The sequence below is a fragment of the Phlebotomus papatasi genome, chromosome 2 (genome assembly GCF_024763615.1).
Source record: "Phlebotomus papatasi isolate M1 chromosome 2, Ppap_2.1, whole genome shotgun sequence".
Lineage (NCBI taxonomy): Eukaryota > Metazoa > Arthropoda > Insecta > Diptera > Psychodidae > Phlebotomus > Phlebotomus papatasi.
The window spans coordinates 17426037-17450309 of record NC_077223.1 but is presented as its reverse complement, the minus strand read 5'-3'; the positions used below and the strand labels follow the sequence as shown (position 1 = coordinate 17450309).

General features: G+C 31.0%; 1 protein-coding gene across 1 annotated transcript; it reads right to left on the bottom strand.

The window, feature by feature from the left end:
* Positions 1 to 1677: 1677 nt before the first annotated feature.
* On the bottom strand, positions 1678 to 12141 carry LOC129802853 (probable G-protein coupled receptor Mth-like 14). Its single transcript, XM_055849013.1, has 3 exons — positions 11098 to 12141; positions 2104 to 3203; positions 1678 to 2033 (listed from the first exon to the last, which is right to left on the bottom strand). The coding sequence occupies exons 1-3, from the start codon at positions 11350 to 11352 to the stop codon at positions 1754 to 1756; spliced, it is 1635 nt and encodes a 544-aa protein (XP_055704988.1). The 5' UTR covers positions 11353 to 12141; the 3' UTR covers positions 1678 to 1753.
* Between the last annotated feature and the right edge of the window lie 12132 nt (positions 12142 to 24273).

The window sequence follows — 24273 nt, the reverse complement described above, 5'->3', positions numbered from 1 at the left end:
TCACCTTTTCCAGCAGTGAAACAACAAATTTTCGTGAAAAACAGTCAGAAGAGCAAGATACTTGGAAATGATGGCAATCTGTCAAAAAAATTTTTGATGGAAAATAAAAAACCCAGTGTGGAGGCATTTTTCTTCAAAAATTCCTTCAAAAATATAAATTTTTCTTTAAAAAATTCTTGAAATAATTCTTGATGAAATCAGCTCCAATGTGTAGACACCTTTAAGCCGGAACTCCTTGTATTCCACCTTTTGACCTAAAATTATTTTGGATTGAAATTGCTCAAGAAGTCCAATATCAAGAGCGCTCACCGCCGGAATTCACCCAAAAAAAAAGAGATATTCGAAGATCGTTTTCGAAGGTAAAAAAAAAACACAGTTTTACTTCTCGTTTCGTCCGCTTGATGGCTGAAGTCCACGGTTCTGTTACATACAATTCTATCTCAAAAAACAATTTATCAGGAGAGCCATTTGAAGTAGGCAACTTTCTATGTTGCCAGTGAAATTTTATCCAAAAAATTGATTTTTTTGTCACTCGAATGTAGGATTACTTGATTCCAGGAATAATAAATCTCAGGGAGTAATAATAATTCTAAGTCGACGTGAAATAGTATGGAGTAGGGTAAATTAAGCTAATTCAAAACCTGCTCCAAATGGAAATTTTTCGCTACTCCAAATGGAAACGTCATTATTTTCATGATAAATACAGTACTAAATTATTATATTAATATATTTTCTATATGTCAGTTTCATTATTTAGTTAATTTTGCTCTCCAAATAAAGCGAAAATCCATTCATATTCACAAATTTTAATTTGTTAATTTCTCAGAAAAATTAAAAGTGTACCTTCCTACCATTGAATTTTTCATAGATCGACCATGTTTTCCAATGAAAAACACAATGAGGTGACTGTTGTTTATTCGTTTTGTTTAACATTTATGTCATATTTCTGGCTAATTTTAGTTAAATTAAGTGCCAATATTTATTGTTAACGGTACGTGAAGCTTTCAAATGAAATAATTAACTATTTCGTGAACAAAAACGATTTTTCTGAAGTGTCTGCAAATGCTTCAATAGGAAACCCCGGAAATATGATTTTTTGGTGAGATTTTTAGAGAAAAGATCAAGAATAAGAACAAATCCTGCACTCAAGAGAAACTCAACAAGGTTTTGGAAGTCTTTCGTCGCGGTTTCACTTACACTGTTTGTCTCCAATTAGAAACTTTCCCTTGTCTCCATTTGGATTAATATGTTTTCAATAGAAGCATTTTACACTCGCGTATTTTTCTTGTATTTAAGAAGCTTTCAAACTATATCTAAAGGATTTTCACTAAACAGTAACATTCTAGAAGAGTCAAGGAGCAAAATTTATGTAATTCTCTTTAGAAAAAATATGAACTTAATGTGTTGAATCTTCTGTCAAAGTTAAAGCGACTGGAAATGGTTTTGAATTAAGGACATTTACCCTAGTTACATTTACCCTTTTTGATAATCGCAGCATCCTGTTTGGTTTCTCCTGTGTTATTTTTGTGACGTTAAACTGAATATTTCCAGGTTACTTTCGAATATTGGTCCATGGCCGGAATATCGTGTTTCCAGTAATCTTCTAGGAACTTGTTTCAATGGAGGAAAAACTAAAAAAAGAACGAGCTGGACACACAAATTGAACAACTGCTGGAATTTCTTCAGGTAAGTGCTGACAAATACTTAAGCAATTTATTTTATTTACCTACATAAGCTTAGGATTTAAGTTATTTTAAATATGTTCATTTGTGTTTTTACTAATATCCCGCAGAGGTATACTCTCTGCGATATTCGTCTCTGTAACCACATGAGATCCGCGGTCTTTCCACCAGCTTTTGATGATTTTTATTGTGTGTGGAAAACAGACGAATATTGTTAAGATTAGAAGTCCTTGGAGAGCATTGATGGTGTCAAACATTAGAATAATGTTATTGCCATTGGCATAGAAAGATATTATTTCGAAAATGAAACAAATTGCTTGGATGCAGTACATGTAGAAAGTTGATTTTGCTCTGGAAAGATGGATAGAAAAGTCGTTTTGAAGGAAGTTGGCAGAAGAGGGATTATTTTTTGTGAACTTACGAATGCTTGACGTATTCCATTTCTTTGGTGCATAATTTGGTTGTGTGTACTTCGTTGTCGTGCTTCTTGATGGGGTTCATCTTCATGAGCCATGCCATAATGTTGAGTTCATTGAGTTGCTGAAATCCGTAGTAAGCACCAATGAAGCAGCAGAAACAGAGGCACAGGAGTACGATGACGGGAAGAATGTAGAAATTTTGATTGGAATATGCATCCCAGTGGACTCCTTTGAGGAAATAGGGTGTTTCGCGTTCGTGACGTGAAATGGCCGCGAATATAAAAACGATCGGTAGGATCATTGAGAGGGTCGAGTAGATGGAGAAGTGTATCCAACCACGGAGGGTTCCTTTTGGTGAGATATTCTTCGGCAAATAGTACCAGACATTAATGACAATGTCCACTGACATGACAAATTGCCAGAAGAAGGCGGCCAGAATAAAGTATTGAATCATATAGATGAAGTAATTGGAGAAATTCGATAGATTTTGCACAGCAATGTGAAGCTGAATAATTGTGATGAGGATGAAGCGAAGTGCTAAGCAAAGACAGTGGCATGCAAGGGATTTTCCATGTAGTGTTCTTAGATCATCCACAGCCAGGTAGAAGAAAGATGTGACTAGAAGGCATGGAATGGATATAAGCATACATATGGCTAAGAATATAAGCTGTGCATAAGTGACTTCAGCATCGGGAGTAGAACTTCCCAGTTCATCTGGACAAACAATTGCTGACAGTACGCCATTGTCATCAGTGTCCAAGCAGTATTCGTCACGAATCTCAATCCACTCAAATTTCTCATTTACAATCAATAGCGATCCATTTAGCAGAACATACAGCAAATCACCATCGTGTTTGCTGTAAATGAATGATTCACGATTCATGCACGGATTTTCATATTTTTCCGGCAAATTCAGTGATTCTGTCTCTTCATCCTCAATACATCCCTCGTAGAATGTCGCATTGACGATAGTTGGTTGAAATTTGTGTTTTGTACGTTGGCATTGTTTGTTATTCCTATCGGTGTGAATGAGATTTTCATCCTTTGGACAGCATTTCTTGATTGCTGATGATTCTGTGAGGATTGGTTGCGTAGGAAGGCGCTAGAAAATGTAGGAGAGGTTGTTTTCCTTAATTACTTTTCTATTTTTGGTAAGGGAAGGGTAAGTTGACTAAATGCTACATGTGTCGTGTAGAAAGGCAAATAATGCGTGGGATGATGGTGTTCTTATTTACCTTACTGTGTCCTATTCTATTCTGAAGGAAAATGGTTTGTAAGGCTGCTTGTTTGAAAATTCAACAAAAGAATGTGTCAAAGGAATGAGGAACATCCTTTGGCAAACTTTTAACAAACAGCTGCGCAAACGTTTCCTTTTACTAAAATTTTTCTCTGTGTATCAAATTACTGTTCTGGAAGAATGATTTGTTACAATGTTTGTTCAAAGTTTGTCAAAAGGATGTTCTTTCTTCAATTATAGTGTTGAAGGAACACCTCCTCGACAGGGAACCCCTATTGACACTTTTGTCAAAATCTTGAAATTTATTTAATGTTTCTAATAAAATTTAAATAACATGACGTTTTTTCCTTAGTCTACGTCTTCTGATAAGAATAGACGTTCAAATTTCGTATTCCAAATGGTACAGAGTAAAACCCTTGACAGACTCGAGGATTAGCCGAGAGACGGATTAGCGTAATTATATTAGAAATAATGATCAAACTACATTTCCATCATTTTCCACTAAGTCGTCTCTCGGCTTAAGTCGTAAGTGTAACTAGGGCATAAGGTGTCAATAGGTCCTGACACGAGTGCTTAAACAAAGTGTCAATATGTGTTCCTCTCACCCTAAATTTTTTTCATATTATTTATGGAAGAAGAGCCCTTTGACAAACTTTTAACAAAACAGATCTACAAATATTTTTATTGAAATTTTTCTTCTATGGAGTCTAAACTATAAGCAGTTTTCGTCAAAAATTGTTTTTTTTTTTTTAAATCTGACGTTTCTTCTTACAAGGATAGCGGATATTTTCTTTAAAAAGGCATTTTTAAAGAAATTTTTCCTACTGTGTAGAGGCCCTTAAATTAATGAACTACTCTGGAAGAACGATTTGCTACAATGTTTGTTAAAAGTTTATCAAAAGCATGTTTTTCCGCCAATGAAGCCATTTACATTGTCGCTTTGGATTGAAATCGAATTGTCCCAAAATCGGGTTTTGGGACAATTTAGACTCAATCTGAGACAGAAATATTAACGGTTTTATTGAGGTCATTTACTTCCCAGCATTAGATTGAGACTGAATTGTCCTAAAATCCGATTTTAGGATAGTTTAATCTCAATCTAATGCAGTGTGTAAATAGCCTCAATGATAGATTTTTATATAATTTATTGAAGGACTTTTTCCTTTTGACAATTTTTTAACAAATAGAGCTGGTAAAATTTCAGAAATTTCACAGTAGTCGCCATCTACTTTAGGCGGAAATTCATAAAATTTCTTGAAATTTACCAACTCTATTAACAAACAATCGTTTAAACGATCTAAATTTTAATCAGAACTCTGTTTTAAATTCGTATCTTCATTTCTTTTTTTGATTAAATACAGAACTTTTTTTTTGTTCTGAAGAACTACTCAACTAAATATTCTCGAAGATCAGCCTGGGTTTATTTGGGAACTAAGTTTTCTGACACGATTATAGTTATCACTTAAAGTTTGTGTCATTTTAGAGAGATGAAACATAAAAAGAAGAAAATATAAAGTTTGAAATTTGGTTATACTGCTGAAGTTACGAAATTGAAAATGACTTTTATTAAATCGACCGCTCAGAATAAGAAACGAATAACTTGCAGTAGGCAAATTTTACAGGAAGAGCGATTTGAAGCTGAGATTTTACATGCAGAGTAGGGAATACCGGGGTAGAATTAGCCGCGCATGGTATTAGACAGTGGGATGTTATAGTCTGATTTGGAAGGAATATTGAGCAAACCACAACTTATTCGAAGTAAACACATCTCTTCCTATTCATTGAAACATTTTTCAGCCTGATACAAACATTTTTTGTACAAATTATACGCGATGAAAATTTTCATTTGCTGGCTAATTCTACCCCAGTCTCCCCTATAGGATTTTTGAGATTTAAATCTACAGGGTGGCTGAAAAAAATGCAACAACTTTCAGAGCGCATAGCTGTCAAACTACTGGTGACAGCGATTTCATATTTTGCATAGTGGTAGTTAATTTTATTGGTTAAAAGCCTGCAAAAGCATTTTCGATAATATTTTGTAAAACTTTTTTACACCGTAATGAAACTTAAACGCGGCAATTTAATGTCGCTATGTTTTGCAAGAAATGCGGAAGCAGCTACCGTTAGGGCTCTTCAAAACCCTGAATGTAATTAAACTTTCCGTTTTTCGAAACATAACTTGATACAGGGATACTAGTAGCATTTTAAAATGCTTTGGTGGAGGTCTAAAAAAATGCTTCATTGCTATTTAGTAAGCGTTCTTAAAGTGAAGAAGCAAATTGTACAAAATCTGCGTCACTTCTGCAAACAAACGATCTCTGAGACGCATAGATCGCAAATAACCATGAAGTAAATTTTGTTAAAGGACCTCTATATGAAGCCTTAAAAATCCTGAAAAGGAAGAGACATCGTCGATCGTCATAAAGGAGTTATGCTCGATCGACGAAGGAGTAAATTAGCTTGCACGTTCCTGGTCAGTTCGCAGAATGTCATTTTTTCTGATAAGAAAAATTTACGACTTAAGAGCATATTTAAGTCAAAATAAGATCGTATTGAACAAGACCGATAATATTCTAAAATATTGATGTATTTACTACCATTTTTTCTTTATTTCAAAAAAGTTGAACAAAAAAATGAGGATAATATAGCGCTTTAGTTTGTTGCATTTTTTCGGCCACCCTGTATATAACTTTAAAAATAATTATTTTTCAATTATAATATTTACAGGGAATAAAAGGTTTTCTGTAAAAAATCGAGTTGTTCGACTCATATCCTAAGTGGTGGAAATGTAAAAAAACGCATCCCCTTCAGATAAGCTTAATTTTTTTTGTATTTTCATATATCTCTTTAAAGAGTTCAACATTTTCCTTTTATTTTTCTGTAAAAATTATTATCAATAGTAAAAAAAATGGAAACGCTTGGTTGATAAATAAATAAAGCAATTTAGCTTTTAATGAGGTGCTAATTTTTGTACCTGACCGCCAAACGGTAATTCTCATAAATATTACCTCTACACTACACTAACAAATATAGTGCAATTTTTTTTAAAGCCTATACGACATTAAGATTTTTTTTTTTAAATTGTCTGAAAATATGCATGAAGAATAAATCCTATAAAATGCGAAAAGCGAAATACTATATTCCATCTTGTATCAGCAACTGGAAAATGAGGAAATGCAGTTTAACTCTTTCGCGTCCATAGGGTAATGTCATGACTCGGGGAAAAAAGTTTTTTTTGGGTATTTACATTAATTGAAATCTATCTGTTCGTGCATGACATCATAATAGAAGGATGTAAGATTCTTGGCTCATTTTCTCAAAACTCCAGTTAGATTTCAATTAATGTAAATAGCCAAAAAGAAACTTTTTTCCCCGGGTCATATATGACCCTATGGACGCGAAAGAGTTAAAGAAGCTGTTTAGGTAACGAGTAACTTATGCTATTTGCTAAACTTACTTTTTTGCTACTTCTCCGAAGCTTGGAAAAAATATATTAATTTTTAAATTTCATTTATTAATGCAATTATTTGATACCGCATATTCCCTGGACCTATAACACTACATGAATTGAAATTCATTGGTTTTGCAACAAAGCAATTAAATTAACTATATAATTATGATGCACATACGCAAAAGACCAACTTTTTTTGTTAAATTGAAATTGTGATATTATATATACTTTTCATGAGTAACCCAAGTTCATTGTTAATCCAATTAAATTGATGTTTTATCATATGTTTAATTTTAGTTTATCTATTTACCCAGGGGAATCACAATTGATTGGGATGCTTTTACCGCATTTCCTTTTTAATTCACGGTGAATTGTTATTCCTCTAATGCTACATGTAATATTAAGCCTTTCAGTGGAGATTTCATGGCTTATTTTTTTTTCTTTAAACTTATCTAAATATGTCTGTTTAATGTCTAAATTAATGATATTGACTGTTAGGTTTAAAATGCGAAAAAGTACAGCATAGGGTTTATGAGCGTTTGAAATAATAATAAGTGATAATATAAACTCATTTCAAATTTTTAATTGCAAAAATGTTATAAAAACTTTCAACATTATACCAAAGGACACTAATAAGCAAATGGTATAAATTTTTAATTCAAGTGGATTATCATTAGCTGATATTCTAAAAATTTGCACAATTTATGATGGATTTATTTAAATTCCCTTGAAATGTAATCTTGGTTAACGCTATACATTTATAAAGCGATTTTATATTCTGTATCCCATTAATGGTCGGTTTAAATCCAATGCAAAAGTAGTGAATTATGCTAAATATATTAACAGGTAAGCTGCAACAAATATTTACTACATTAAAGCGATGTGTTAGCTTTGTTTATTTTAAAATTATTGTAACCAGTGTGAAACGAGCTTCAGACCTAAGGCTTAGCCAAATGGTTTACCTTCTGTAATTCCTTATCAATTAAGATTCTTGGGAAAATTTTGATTTAGGGTTGGTTTGATGAAGGAAAATGATCTATTAGATTCTGAAAAACCAATTAAATTGGTTCTTGTTTGGCGTTTTGAAACCTTCTGGAACTCGGATAAACCTTTGCAGTTTTTCAGGGAGCTATATGCTAAACGTTTATGAATTTATAATCAATCTAACTTAGTCCCGTTCATTGGATATTGGCTCAAGATTAAAATCTAAAGTCATTCATGTCTGAACTGTCCTATGTCTGAACACAATTTTTCAAACGATTTTTAGAATTTTTGTTTTTAGAAAACAGCTCGATAAATGTATTTCCTTACAAAATAGAGGAAAATGACTTTCCTATAAATAAATTTCCTATAAAATTGCGCTAATTAGAAATTTCTGGGGCGCTCGGGTAGCCTGTAAAAAATAAAATATTCGTTTTGTGACTTTGCCCCAGTGAGTATCCCATATTAAATTATATTTTTATTTTGTTTATTTTATTTATTTTTTAGATCTAACGTGTCTTCAAAATTAAACTGTTCTAATTTGTAAAAAATATATTTTACAGTTTGTGTTCTTAGGGGGAAGTGGGGCGCCTTTGAATTGGGGTAGCTTTGAAATTATTTTTTCTCCTATTTTTGAAAGGAATTGAGCTTTATCATGATGTGATTTTGTTTCGCAATTGGTTTGTTTAGCTAAATTGTATCGTAATAAGATCCAGTTTCATTTAAAAATAAGAGAAAATAGCCCAAATTCAAAGCTTCCGCAATTCAAACGAGCACCATTTCCCCTATACCTATACCTTTTTTGGATAACTTTAAATTATTATTTTAAGCTTTAGGTCTTCTGAGTAATCGTTATGATCAGAAAGTATTCCGCAAAGAAGGAATATCCTATAGGGGAATGTTGGCATGATTCGCACAGAGTGAACATTCAAACAACGTGAATTTTCTCTTTGTTTACAAAGAGCGAGTTCGTCATTTCTTAGCCAAAAGATAAATAATAATTAAGCTCATGAGACGAGATGAGAAATGGTAAGTCAGCTCTTAGCAAACAAAGAGAAAATTCACATCGTTTGAAAGTTCACTCTGTGCGAACCATGCCTACATTCCCCTATATTGTTCTATAGGATATGAATAGCCTGGTCATATAGTTCAACCGAATTTATTTTAAGTATTTTTGTATCGAAAAAACTAGTGATCGTTTTTACTTAAAATATAAAAAAAAATCTTTTTCTTTTTTTTTTTAATGGTATTTATTATTATTAATTGAAAAATAATTAGCTTTCGGAGAATATTCTACGGATTTTCTGATTAGTAAAGTATGCACATGGTAACTCTGAATCTACTAAAGTGTGAGTGAGATCTCTTAAGAGATCTATGTATACATTTTGAAAAAAAGATAAGAAAAACACGCAGTAGGGTAAACTATTGGAATTTATTTTAATGAGCTAGAAATTGTGGAGATAGATTGACATTTTGAAAATTACGCCTTACAAATTAATAGATGTGTCGCTATCTAATATCGGTCTTATTGGTCACTTAATTCACATTAAACCATTATAAACATCATTCATTTATAGTGCAACTAATTTAGAAAAGAATTCTCCATCCAGGATTCAAATTATGAGAGATAATGAAGGAAAATATCATCAAAACCGACGCGATATCAAACTTTTTGTGCATAATTTCGGGCATGACTTTTCGCGAAGAGACAAAAGAGACACAAATAATGTATTTTACCCAGGGCGGAGCATTCTCATACAATTTCCGTACAAAAGTATGGTATATTTTTTCTTAGGTGATTTTTTAGTTTTGTTATGTTATTGTCACAAAATTTATAATGATTGCATGAGGATAACAGTTTCTAAAACCCATATGAAAAAGTCGTAAAATTCGAAATTTTTTGAATTTTTCTGACAAATTTTCTATTTGTAACAGCAGTAAAATTTTAAATTCAATTTAAAATTTATGCTCTGTATATGTGGATATTATTTCGTGTTATATTTATTTTTGTGGAATCTAAGGCTTAAAAATTATAAAAAAAATAAGAATTTATGAATTAAAATGCTCCATCCGTTAGTCTATCATCCTAGATTTCTACCCCTGTCGAGCTATTTTTTCCATATAATTGAAGGACTAAAGTAAATAAGAGACATCAAAATATTTGCAGATGATGTATCGTATCATATCATGGCCGTTAATGAGTTCGAATATACTTTAAGTCACAAGAAATCCTGTGAGCTTGAGAATTAATTTCACAAGATATGATAGAGAGAGAGACAATCCCATCCCTGTCTAAGAAAACGTAATAGGGGAAACTGGGGCACCACCAAACACGGGGTAGCACCAAACACTAATTTTTATTTCTAAACTACTTGGACTATCTGAACCATTTCTACAGTGGACAAGCATCCCTACACTGAGAAAAAAAGGGGGTGCGATTAACATTTTTTCCTCATAACTTTAACGCTGTTTAGGTGTAAAAATATATCAACATTTTTAATGTTAATTTTACACCTTTTTAATGGTAACGGTAACATGAAAAAGGGTAACCTTAACCCCTAATACTCCTAAAAAATTTACACCGATTTCGGGTCAATACTGCAGGGTAAAATTAACATTTCCGGAACGTTATTTTAACTTTTTCTGTAGAATTTTAGTCTTGGTCTCTGAACTCTGAAGTCAAATATTCTATTAAAAAATTGCAGTGTTTGGTGTTACCCCGTGTTTGGTGGTGCCCCAATTTCCCTTACTGCACGTGCACACCTAGAAATCTTGTGAGAAGGACTAATTCATAGTAAACAGTGTGAAGCTTACGTAAAATTGCCCTACCCTTTCCTAATTCTGTTTGTGCTATAAAAATTTTAATAACTTTAAATAAGCCAAAATGAAGTGAAATGAGTCCGAAAAATTTGCAACATACGCAATGCACAAATTCTTGGGTGCGCTGCGGCAATTTTGCAAAAACTCCAGTTAATTGAACGATAAGTTTTTTATCTGAAAGACTCAAGTGTACATAAGATACGTATGATAAGACTAAAAAGTTGATCCCTTGGAATTCATGTGAATCGATGTTATATTTAGTTGATTCTGACGACAAATTTTCTGAGAACTTTCGTCTGATTAATCATGAAGTTTAATGTTTAACTCATTCCTCATAACCGGAAAGTAATATCGGGCATGTTTAGTCATAAATTTTTGTCAATGAGAAAAAGTCCATAGTTGAGACAAAATAAATATATATATCATTCACCACGTGCGAAGTACTATCTGATTGTTAGGTATTTTGAGTGACATGAATTGATTGAAAAATTCTTTATCAATCCTTACCTTTAGGTTATGGCAGGTTGGTGGTATATTCTCAGCAATTTTCTCCTCATAGTCATTGGATGCTTTTTCTGGGGAAATTGTTGAATTATCTAGACTTTCCTCGGTAACATTTAGGTGATATATTGAAGTGGTGGTTTGTATATCATTTTGTGTTGTTGTGATATTATTAAGAGATGTTTCTGTTTGATTTTGAGCAGATACAACACTCAACAGTAGTTGATGAAGTAGTAGTATTAGCATAGGTAATTTTGTCATGCTGATTTATTTTATTTATCACTCTCTGTTACACTATTTGAATTTCTCAATGAAAATCACCATATTCCTACTCAATGTTCAATGATGAGTCAAATAAAAGCCTCATTCGGTCGACAACCGGATTAATGTTGGCTTTATATAGATTTGCTTTTCTTCTTTTTTTTTGTCGCCCGGGAATTTTTTCAATCACAAATTATTCACAGTTTTTTGCTATTCTCTTCTTTTGCACAAAAAATGTTCCTATGAAACTTTGCGTTCAAGAACTCCTACACATTTTTTTGTTAATTTCAAATATAGCTTCTATTTCAACGTTTTAGAACAATCACGGAAGTTAATTGGGGTTCTTCCAAATTAGCCGCACTTTTAAGACAATTTTTGAACTTCACTTCATGACTCTTCCAGCAGAAATGGTAAGGTGTCTTATTATAGTATTCCTGTAGTCAGTGCTTTTAAGGTGGATACGCTTTGTCTTATCTAATCAGTCAAGATAAAAAATAAACTTATTGATTAGATGCAATATTTGCTCTACACCTTGAAAACGTTTTTTTTTCCCACACAATCTTTTTTTTTCACTACACAAATATTAATCAAACTCCCCTCCCATCTTGATTATGCAATAAAATTCTGCACAACTTTTAATAATTTTCGTTTGTACAATTGTTTTTAAGAATTCTATGAATGTAAAGAAAAATCAACCGTGCTTTAATCTTTCCGGTGGCTAAGTGACGACTGAAAGAGCTTGGAGATTTGTAAAGTAAGTCTGGCTCGTTGATTAGTCTACTCAAAACTGCGAGAGAGACGAACCTTGAGTGACAAAAAACGCAGAATATATATTGGTGGTTCATGCTTTTTTTTCCCAAATATTTGTACGAAAAATTCGAGACAACACAATTGAATGAACACATACAAACATGTAACATAAATGTTTGACATGATTGATGTTTCAATCTCAATAGTTTCGGCTATTGTATTTTTTTTTCGTGATGAAGATGATCTTCTTTTTAGAATACAATAATAAAGAGGTACAGGAACATCAAAAGGTTTTTGTCCAGTAAAAAAATTAATTTTAGTTAGCAAATCCCAAATTTTTAATGTAATGAATTAGTTTTTATTTTATTTTCTTATGACAAAATTTAATTTTTAACTATCTAAAATGACATAAGAATTATAATAAGAAATAAGTATATTCTTGGTATTTTTAGTCTTAAATTTTCTTCCACTATAATTTCAAGGAAATAGTATGTTCCATTTTCTTAAGAAAAAACCGCACATTTAGTGCAATTAAGACAAAGTGGGAAAGCATCGATTTTTATATAAAATCACGCAACGGAAATATTTTTATGTCGCCCTTAAGAAAAGTGTGCATAATATGGTGTAAATTATTTCTAAGAGCCTTTTGTAAAAACACATACGGTTTTCTTTGCTTTCTTACTGTGTTATCACACTTGCACATTAAAATTTTAATATGATTCACATTAATTGTCGCTGGTGAGAGTCCAAATGTGTAATTTGTGTGTTTGAATCATTTTATATTCAAAATTTGATCTATTTGTTAATAAAAAGGTAGACTTGGCCCGTAAAATTTGATATAAATTGATTTATGGCAGTAATGCGAAAAATTAATGCGATTTTCTCTTTAATTTTTTAATGTGAAAAATATTTATGCTTTAGGTAAATTTAAACATATTTTTGCAGGCCAAGTCCACTTCTTTATCAATAAATAGAAAAACCCCAAATATTAAGTGACTCAAAGACACAAATAACATATTTGGACGCTCACAAGCGACAATTAATGTGAATCACATTAAAATTTTAATGTGCAAGTGTGATAACGCCGTTAGACAAAAATCTCTCCTTGGCATCTTCTGTTTTTCTGTTGTAAAAACAGAAAGTAAAATAACTTATTAATTCTTTTATAAATTTTTAGCGTTTGTATCTTTAAATGTAGGTTTAAAAGTCACGGTGATGTAATGAACTTTAAATATTACTAAAAATTCGAGGAAAGGATGGGTTAGTTTCACAAATGAAGTTTTTTCAATAGCACACATTTTTGGAACGATAAAAAAATTACCTAAAATAAACAAATCAATAGTGGTATTCTGTAACCATATGACAATGTCATATGACAATTTTTTGTGGTAAATTTACACTGAGAAAAAAATGAGGGTGCGATTAACTTTTTTTCCTCGTAACTTTAACACTCTTTAGGTGTAAAAATATATTAACATTTTTCAATGTTAATTTTATACCTTTTTAAGTGTAAAAATAACATGAAAAGGGTAACTTTAACCCCTAATACATCTAAAAAGATAATATTTACACCGATTTCGGATCAATATTGCAGGATAAAATAAACATTTCCGGAATGTTATTTTAAATTTTTCGGATTTCTCACTCAGTGCAGGAGCAAATTAACATTAAAGTCCAGTGAGCATCGAATGGGTATTTTAAAGAGCTCTAACTAATCTAACTGATATGAATCAAATTCTCGATTAATTATTCCGAATTTACCACTTAAAAAATCTTAAATTTGCCATATGACATTGTCATAGTGTTACAGAATTCCCCATCATGTTTAGTTTGATTACGGTTCGTGTTTGTTTAGCAATCTGCGTGAAACTGCACCACGCTCCCTTAATTTTTAGATCTTCCACAATATATCAGTCTGTGTCCAGTCCAAATTTAATAAAAAGGTTTATATAATTATATTTGCCTTAAGTCTGATTCATATTCTCAGTTAAAGATCTTTAACTGTAAGACGTCAAGTTTCTCTATAGGCTCTCTAACGTCTAACGTATCAAATTTTCTAATAACTGACCTAATATAAAAATATTAAAGTTCTATAATGTTGCCTGTAAATTATGAAGTAAAACAGCAACAAAAAGAAAAAGCTAAAATATTGGGAATCTCATTTAATAAAAGAGGAATTTTTTCGCTCTTTTATCCGTAAATTAATAAAACCAGATTTAATCGATTAAATAAAAGTGCGTTATTTAATTCGCTCTAAAATGGGGATGGAAAATTGCTTAAAATCAATTAAAAGAGCTTATTTGCGGATACCCGGAAGCCCCAAATCAAATTAGAGAAAATATAAATAGCATTGCAGAGTTCATATTAATAACATAATTAAGTGACTGGAATCTCATCCCACGCATATTTGCTTGGCTCAAAATCACACCTTTTTTTTGCAAAACTCTTTCCCTGATATCCCTGAGCACTAGTATGCAGGGGGAAAATAAAATTTATTTACCTTTTCCTGATTAATATAAATTTAAACAAATTCTATTATTAAAAATAAAACACAATATTGGTGCTATAAGGGGTAGCGGTACACAAAATGATAAGGCTCAATTTTATTTAAAAATAGAAGTAAAAAGCTCAATTTCAAAGCTCCCCCAATTCAAAGGTGTCCGACATCTCCCTACATTTGAGTTAAATAACCCGTCTGACACAGGGTAAGGGGACGCAGCCTTGAGTAATTAATTAACACCAAGCTTTAGGCACCTTTTTAGCCCTCATCAGTAAGATCTGAGTGGTAGGCCCGAATTAAGGACTTGATTTTGCCACGTATCAATGGCGGGCGAACGAAACTGTCAATCACACATCCTAATTTCACTTCTGAATATTATACAAACGGCAGAAGCTACAAGGAAAATGATATGTTTTATTTAACTTGTATTAACGATTTAAAACTTTATAAAAGGAAAAATCATTGCGGAAATTTCAATGTGAAAATTGTCATTTTGAATTCAAATTCGTTTCGCTAGAACGGTTCTATACGCAAATTGAAAAAAAGAAACGTTTGTATAAAAGCTTGTAATAAACTAAACAGCAAAATATCTAAAAAATTTAATACCTATTGCGAATAGGATTATAGAAGGTTTGTTGAATGAAAATTAAAATATAGTATAATAAAATGTACTATTGTGGTGCTTTTCCGGGCACTCGACACATTGACCACACGCGATATACTAAAAATAAATATAAATTGAATTCCCTTCATTAAAAAGTACCTGTCAAAAACACTTCGTTATAACATTAGTAAAATAAAATTCCCCAAGGATGTAACGGATGTAACCCATTTTTTAATTGCTATAAATTTTGTTACAAATGTTACATAAATTATAAATTGATAAATGAGGTGTTTGCAATTAAATTTGGTTAGAGAAAAGCAAATTTAAGGATTAGGGGAGACCGGGCTAGAATTAGCCACCAAATGAAATTTTTGATTGCGTATAATTTGTACAAAAAATGTTTCTATGAGACTGATAAATATTTTAATGAATAGTAAGGGAAGTAATCCTTCGAAGGCAAACTATAAGGTACCATTATCTAATACGTGGCTAATTCTACTCCGGTCTCCCCTACTCAATTTAAAATTTAAATTGAAGTTGTGGGCAATAAAAAAATATAGAGTTTTTCATTTTCGATGTATATAAATTATAAAAGGTTCTTTTTTTATTAAAAAAAAAAGATGTTTTTTCTGTTCAAAATTTGATATTTTAATGGTCAAATTTAAATTTTTTATTCCATTTTTATGGTTGGTTAGTAAAATAATTATTTGGTGAGTAGATATTTAATTGATAAGGATATTTTACGTTGTTATGTTAATAATAACGTTATTACGTTATTCTTGATAAACGGAAAATTAAAACTTATTAACCAACTTGGCATATCAAGCATGTTTTTTTCTTTATTTACTTTTAGTTATTTAAATTTTATTTATTTACTAAAATTAAATATTTTATTTACCAAAAAACTGCATATGCTAATAAAAATAAAGGCGATTTATAGACAAAAAAGCAATTAATTGAAGTGATATTTTTAATTTTATCAGCTTTTCCACGACGAGCTATTTTGTTAAAATTTTCCTGATTAAAAGATAAGATTAGGTAAATGTTTATTTCATGTCACAAGAATAATTACATGCTTTAATTGATTTAATTCTATTTGCTTAATTCTATATTAAGTATAGCGACCGATTCTTGTGAAAATTCTCGGATCTTATGTGCAATGTGCATTCATTAATTTTTTAATAGTTCGAACTCCAAGAGAGAGCAGTTTTCATAATCCATTTTGAATTGACTTTATTTCTTAGTGTTTGCTTTTAATTGTGGATATTAGTTATTCAATGTCTGTGTAAATGAAGTGACTGATCTTAATAATATTTTGTGATTTTAATTTAAATATTTACAGTAATTTCAATAATTTCAATATTTTACGTGTTGTCTGTAACTTATTATTCTTATTTTGATATAGGGGAGGCCTTCCAGGTTTTATATACATACTTTAGTTTCGAACACTTAATTTTTTTCCCATGTTTCTTTGATTGAATTTGACCTATTTTTTTAGGAAATGTGTGACCTAAGATTAGCTATTAAAATATATTTCTACTTGGTCAAATTTATTAAAGGAATAATGGAAATATTTGAAGTGTTTGAAGCCATGGAGCGTGTGCGAAACCTGAAAGCCTTCTCCTAGCGAATCAGGGGAGCATGTTCTGAATTAAGCTATTCTACCCTGTAATTTCATTTTCAAACCTATGACTAATTATACAAAGTTTAAAACATCATGGCTCTTAGAACAGTCCTGAAACTATTATATTTTTACTTTATCATTTTATAAAAGACTAATAGTCATCAGGATCAAACGATTGACATATTGCGGAGATGAAGAATATGAACATAGCATCAATTTTTCATGTTGAAAAATGAGATTGAACTGATTTCTACCCACTTTATTCACATATTTGAACAATGATATGTATACTTTATCGTGGGATCAAAAATGGTAATATGTACTTGCAATCTCTAAAAGTAAATTTACTTTGAAGAGTGAATCACATTGTAGTAACATAAAATGGTAGGTTAAGTTTAGCAAATATGTAGGAGATGAACACATTGCGGAGAAAATAATTCTTATTTTCTAATCTTGTTGGACATGTTGTTTACATTAAACAAGCGGTTTTGGGCGTATTTATCTAAATCATTTAGGTTGTTCTCTCACCTTGTGAAATCAGTTGTATTTCTGGTTACAAGAACTGCGAAATTATTTTTCAGGCACCACACAACAAGAAAACCACTATTTAAAATGCCAATTATTGTTTGCTGTAGGTGTAGTGGTCGGATAATTCAAATTGGATGAAAATTACCAAGTAAATTGACATAGAACTCACAAACTGAAATTGATTAGAGTAGGATTAGTGCATTCATTATTAGAGATTCAGTGATTTATGGAGGACTCATTATTGACCGTCAAATCCTTACCGCTGCCGTCAATTAATATGTTTCTTATTTTTTGTCAATCATTATGCATTTTTATCATACTGATTCGTAAAAATAAAATGATAAGAAAAGATCCTAAGACCTATTCATTTAGTTTATTTATTTAATATGTGGATGTTTGTTGGTAAAATGTTGTAAAACATTTATTAAATTTGTAAATTACCTAGTAAATAACCTTCTTTAGAGACGAGTTTTGTTTATTGTCTATTTTATATTGAAATACGCTTATTTTTAAAAACTTTTCTTGAAAAAATAATGTTTTGAATTATTTTTCTAAGTTTTCATTGGTTGAACTTTATCATAAGAGCAGTATATCGTCGGTTGTCTCAGCAACTGTACTAACTGCATTTTAACAACTTTTCAGGAGACATCTTTTTCTTTTTAATAACGTTTCAATGAAAAACAAACCCTGAATGAATTATTTTATTATAACAAATATTAAAAGAGTAATAAATAATCTGTCAGTTACTGCAAAAAAAATTCGTGAAAAGTAGATTTGTTATACTAAAATTTAAACATTTTGTGAAAGAATGCACAATATGCAATTGTACTAACTGACATCGTTGATAAAAAGTCTATCTGCAATGTATGAAATTTTTGCAAATAGCATAATTTGTTTATTATATTCAAAACATAACAAGAAAAGCAATTTATTATTTTTTTTTGCTTTATTAACTATGAAGATACCAGAAAAAAATTATTTAAATTAATATAGCCCAGAATTTATCTTTCATGTGTGGTTTTTTTATTATCGCTGTTTTATTTATAGGATCTCTGCAAACGATTCCTCCTGAAAGTGTGTTAAATTAATTAGAAAATAAATAATTTAGGAAACGAACGATCTGTGATTATGAAGAGGTACTTCCACAAAGATTTACAATTCTTAGAGGAGTTAATAAAATTGTCCGAATTAAAAAATATGAAAATAAAAATTTTCTAAATGATTGTATTTAAGTGATGTATATGTTACTCAATGATATCAATTCGTCAGTTAAATCAGCATTTGTCGTAACTTCTTTTTGACAACTTTTCAGGAGACGAAATTTTCAGTTCAGCTTTATTTTTCTTAAAAATTAGCCCCGAATGCGATACTTTTGAGTTAAAATAATAAAAGTGGCACTAAGTAACTGTAAGTTAACTAGAGAATATTCTTATAAAATTTTTTAAAAGCAGAGATATTGAGATATATGTCTGATAACACACAATAAGATTTTATCGTAACTTCCATCGTTTATAAAGCCGTAACTTCCAATGTATGGAGGTCTTGGAAGTTACGATAATTTTCAAAAACGCATTATATCAATTTTAATTATTCTAGTGATAATAAGCGCCTTTATTTTACTAAATTAATTAATTGAACTCTTATCCCTGTCCCTAAAGGCTTTTATTTCATAAATTTTATTAAGTAAATTTTATGCACTGCGTCGCTTGCTTTGTTTTGAATTAATGACAGATGGGCAATGATTTTTTCTCACTACTTTCTCGCAAATATTGAATTAAAAGGATTTAATGTTGCATTATTCGCACTGTCTTTGGATATTTGGAAGAGTTTGTGAACGTTTTAATGAGAAATATTACATTTTTGCTGCAAATTACAAGCCACGCAAACGAGCAAAATAAGTTACGGAAAATGCTGATTACTGAAAATGTTGTATGGAAATTTGTCGTAACATCTTCAAAAATGGAAGTTACGACAAATTCTGATAATTTTTTATTAATTAAGGGCACATACGATAATTTTTGTTTAAAATAATTTTTATTGGGCCTATAAAAGTTTCTTTTTCTCAAGTACGTTTAATAAACAAAATTACGCCGGTTCTAAATATGTATATATCTCAAAATTGCAAAAATGAAGTTGCGACAAATGCTGATTTAACAGACGACATGTATATATCGTCGATTGCGTCTGCCTCTGTCGTATCTGCATTTCTTTTGTGTCAGCATTTCACGCAAGAGGGGACGTCTGTATCGTAGCTTGCACCGAATGCAGATACAAAACAAATACAGATACGACAGAGGTAGACGCAACCGACGATATCTCAAAATCGTAAAAATAAAGTTACGACAAATGCTAATTCAACTGACGAATTTTGTATTTCTGACTTTTTACAATTTTTAGAGTTTCATCAATTTTCAATTTTTGCACATAGTATTTTGTATCTTCGTCTGACAAAAAATGTAGAATGCTTGAGATGCCATCCTTTTTTTCTTTTGATACTTCGTATGAGAATTTCATTTTTTTTTTAATTTGTTGGGTGAACTTTATCACAAATTGCAAGCGTCTGCTTTGTTTTGATGGACTCGCGATGAATAGAAATGTGAAACTGCAAATAGTACAATTGCTGACAAAAAAATAAGCGCCATTTTTCTGTGTATCTTTGTGCTAACCGCAGGAAATTTGGTAGATAGCGCAATTGCTGATGAAATTTTGATATTATCGTACAGTTTGACGGAAAAATATCTAATTATTAGAGAAAATCCCAAACTTTTTATATAACGTATTTTAATAGGGAAAATTCAATAATATCAGAATATGCAAAGAGCTGAAAATTGCAAAAATGCAGTTAGCACAGTTGCTGAGATATTGATTTATCTTGATTTATTGATACCCCAAAACATCTTCTATTCAACACATCTTTTGTGTTTGAGATGATTTCTGAGAAATAATGTCACACTGTTTGTCGGTTATTATTGTATTGTATTTATTTTTCATTCATTGACAATATTTTGCTCATGTTCAACCCATTATACCTTCCGGCTATCGCCGTCTTAGCGTTGGTGACCAACCTCAAGGGTGAAAACGATGGAAAACCCCTTCACAGGTTGTATGTTGTCAGGTTTACACTTACACACTTACACATTTTTAATATTAATTCTTGAGTTTTTCCATGAGTGCCTAAGTCAATCAAGATGTTAGAACAGAAATAAAGAAACCAAGACCGTAAATAAACTACTCCAACGAGTCCAATAAAGTAAATTATCTAGATTATCTGACCTAGAGGCCAAACGATTAGAGATAGCGACTTAGAATTTTCGAGGGAACCCCCCTAAGTCGACACAAGCACCACAAGGACCGTTAATATGATTTTCATTTTCTAAAAGATTTTATATTTTAAATAAATTAATCGCGGAATACATTTTGATAAAGAGAAATTGACAGTGACGGCAAGGATTTGACGGTCTGTGTGATTTTACCCTTAAAATAATTAACACTTACCGCTTGAAGTAATTCAAAATTGATGGAAAAGAATCCAGAAGCATCCAACTGAATGCTATATTGAAGCATTTGGAGGGATAATTGTTTAATAAATCGATTAAATTGTCTATTATCTGATTGAAGTTGAATTTTCCCAATAAGATGTTTAATTTGTCTGAAGGGGCGGATTGATGCATCGCAGGATTGGATGAATGGCAGTAGCACTGCCACGAGTGGTATAGAACAGAGTAGAGATGCTGTTGGATTGGATGATGTATTCAAGAACAATGCTTTAAAATTCCAATAATAGTGCACAATTAGAATTATAAAGTTCATTGTGATGTTGACGAAGATACTATATCCAAAGGATTTGTTTATGTATTTAATGATGAGCCATAAGGTGTTTATGCTACTTTTGAGACATTTGCATTTTCGATAGAGGATAAATTGCTTCACAGGCTTCTGTAGGGTATCTCGTGATAAAGATACTGCACTATTTGTTTCTTCAATAACTATTTCAAAAAATTCTCGATAGAGTTCAATATAGAACATGAGCATAAGTTGGCACAAGCGATGACCCAAGAATGGTACAAGTGCAAGAACACGTTGCCTTCTCCAACCTTCACTTGATTCACTAATTATTCCAATTATTACCAATTCCACGCCACATCCAATGCTTACAAGGATGATGAATTTTAGAATATATCTCACAAGGAATTGTCGTAACTTCTGTTCCATCTCTATGTCATGTGTTCTAAAAATATTTTCCAAATTTACATACAATTGCCAAATTTTCCTATGCAATTCACGTGAAGTGATTGATTGCAGTAAAATCACAAAATTGGTTCCAATTGGTATTGCAAGTTGAATAACATCCATGAACAATCCAAGTGGATTCCTGGCATCAAAGAGATAGTCAAAGTAGTAGAGAGAAATGGTTAAACTCACAAATAGAAACAGTAAGTGAAATATCCCAAGGCACTTTAAAAACTTCTCAATCTGTGATTTACGTGGGAATGTTATCAATAACATTCCGCATAGTTGGTAAAATGCGAGAATATTTCTCGCAATTCTGAATTTTATAATACTTTCACTCTCCATTATATTGTTTAGTGTGAATACTAACAAGAAATACGTCAGAATGTTGGGAAAACATTCCAATAAATACGTGCTGGTAGATTAATATGTAAATAACGAAAAAAAAATCTGTTTACTTATCCTGGGACATTTACCAAGTGACACTAATGATTCTTATAAATTGATCATTATCTGTGGTCAGCAGGAGGAAAGACCCAGTTCACGTCACTTTTTTTTGCGTTGGTGAGGACTATAAAAATCGTCATCCAGATGTTTGTAAGTTTAAATCCTGTTAAAAATATGATTCACTCTAGATGAATCACCCACAGAGAAAATTGAACGATTGAAGATTAAACTAAAAATCGTAATCCTATTTGTACACTAGCCCCGCAACTAAACAAAGTCAATATACTATCCGGTTCTAAGTAAATTCATTTGAAGTGTCTCATATTTTAAAAATTATTTGCAATATTGTTTGGAATTAATTCTTATCGGTTATGAATTATAAATTGAAGAATTATATAAATAGAAATATGAATTTATGACACTTAATATAAAGTGTAAACTTTCGTAATTCATGTGATTTTTATAATAGTAAAGATATAACAACATATATAGTGTGAGAAGCTAATGCGAAATGTGTTGATTGATAAAATAGGGATGACAGAGCTTCATACCTTTGCTGAATGATCGAAGTCGCGATAGTTATTAAATGATAAATATTATATTATAATAAATAGGGAAGCGAATCATTCTCACGATTTCGATCTTTATACGGGTTTCAGATCTAAGGATTAGCCATATGACTGCTGTAACTTCTTATTCAGTCAAGATTTTTCAAAAAAAATAATAACTTACACTTTCCACTTTTTTCAATTAATATCATATAGTAAATGAAAAGAATTCGTTGAGCAATTATGTTGCGAATTTTATTGGGTTGATTGAAAATCGATGCTAAGACGATGATAGACGCATGTGCGTAAAAAAATTAAAGATGAAAATAAATCAATTCAATTCAAATTCTCAGTGAAATTGCTTAACCCTTTAACGACGAGACACTTTTTACGGACTGAAAATCAACAATAAAAATTAAACTGGTAAACATAATCATTGATAAGTCCTACATCTAACCTTGGAAAGTCCAACAGAGTCTGATTCGGTGTATTTTGTGCTTCTATGGACGATAGGGACAAAAATAGCCTAAAAATTTAAGTAATTTTTCTGACAATACTAATGAATGATAATTTTCACTCTAATGAAAAAGATTACGTTTGAGTATTGTAGTTTTTATTACCAAAGGGGATTTGATTAAAAAAAAATTGGAAGTAATAAAAAATAAATAAAATCAATTATAAATGTGAGAATTTAAAAATTCACCATTTTTTAACTTAAATATTTACTATATAGCAAATAGCTGGAGATTTGAAAAAAATATCCTAGTTTCCTCCAACCTTCTACTTTGCAATTACGTGCCAACATAAAAAAAAATAACTTTAGGTAGTCAGGAAAAATTATTTTCTTTATGGGACACCGGTGTTCCAATCGTCCTTAAAGGGTTAAAACGTGGGCAGTCAAAACGTACTTGTCCTTAACCTAAAATTTACTACAATTAAAATTTCAATTGTATCTCTTAAATCTGGAAATGCAAGAGAGATGCAACGTATCTCAAAGATAGTTTTGAAGATTTACAGAAATAGAGAGCAAGTATTTTATTCCTTAAGTTAGGTAATCTACATATTATTTTTTATTATTATTAATAAATAAGAGATATAATTGCAGTCATGTACTGAGAAGATTGTATTACCAGTATTAAATCATATGAGATGAATAAGTCATAATTTACTTAAAAATCAATCAAAAAATTGGTTCCTATTAAATCGGTAAAAATAGAGAATAATTACAAAAAAGATTATTTCCTCACAGACACAAACCTTTCTGGAAACTTGGCGATACGAGCTACACTGTTGATCATGCTTTACTTATCTTGTATCTCTTTAGTTAAGATTGGATTTATTTGAAAACTTTGTAGTATTAAGTTTCTTTATAACTTTATCATTCTTCAACTGAATATAATCCAATTTTAATGGAACATACTTTGATTTTCAAAGTTTGAAACCTTGCTATAATGTAAAGGTAATTCTTTTCAATAAATTCTTGTTCAAGCTATCTTCTGACTTAAAGTATATCTATATGGCTAAACCTATCTAATTTCTAAACAAAAAAATGTGTCCTGAATCTTAAACGGTAAGAGATATCAACTTTCGATCTTCGATGACCCCCAATAAAAAAAGCAATATCTTCATATCCTCCAAAACCGTGTTTTCTTGGTTTATTTCGAAAACGCCTCTTATGATTTCTTTAATT

Coding starts and splice junctions, on each gene's coding strand:
- LOC129802853 (XM_055849013.1), bottom strand. CDS start 11,352: ATGACAAAATTACCTATGCTAATACTACTACTTCATCAACTACTGTTG. Junction 3,204..11,097: donor CAACCTGCCATAACCTAAAG/GTAAGGATTGAT, acceptor TACATTTTCTAG/CGCCTTCCTACGCAACCAAT. Junction 2,034..2,103: donor ATGGAATACGTCAAGCATTC/GTAAGTTCACAA, acceptor CCATCTTTCCAG/AGCAAAATCAACTTTCTACA.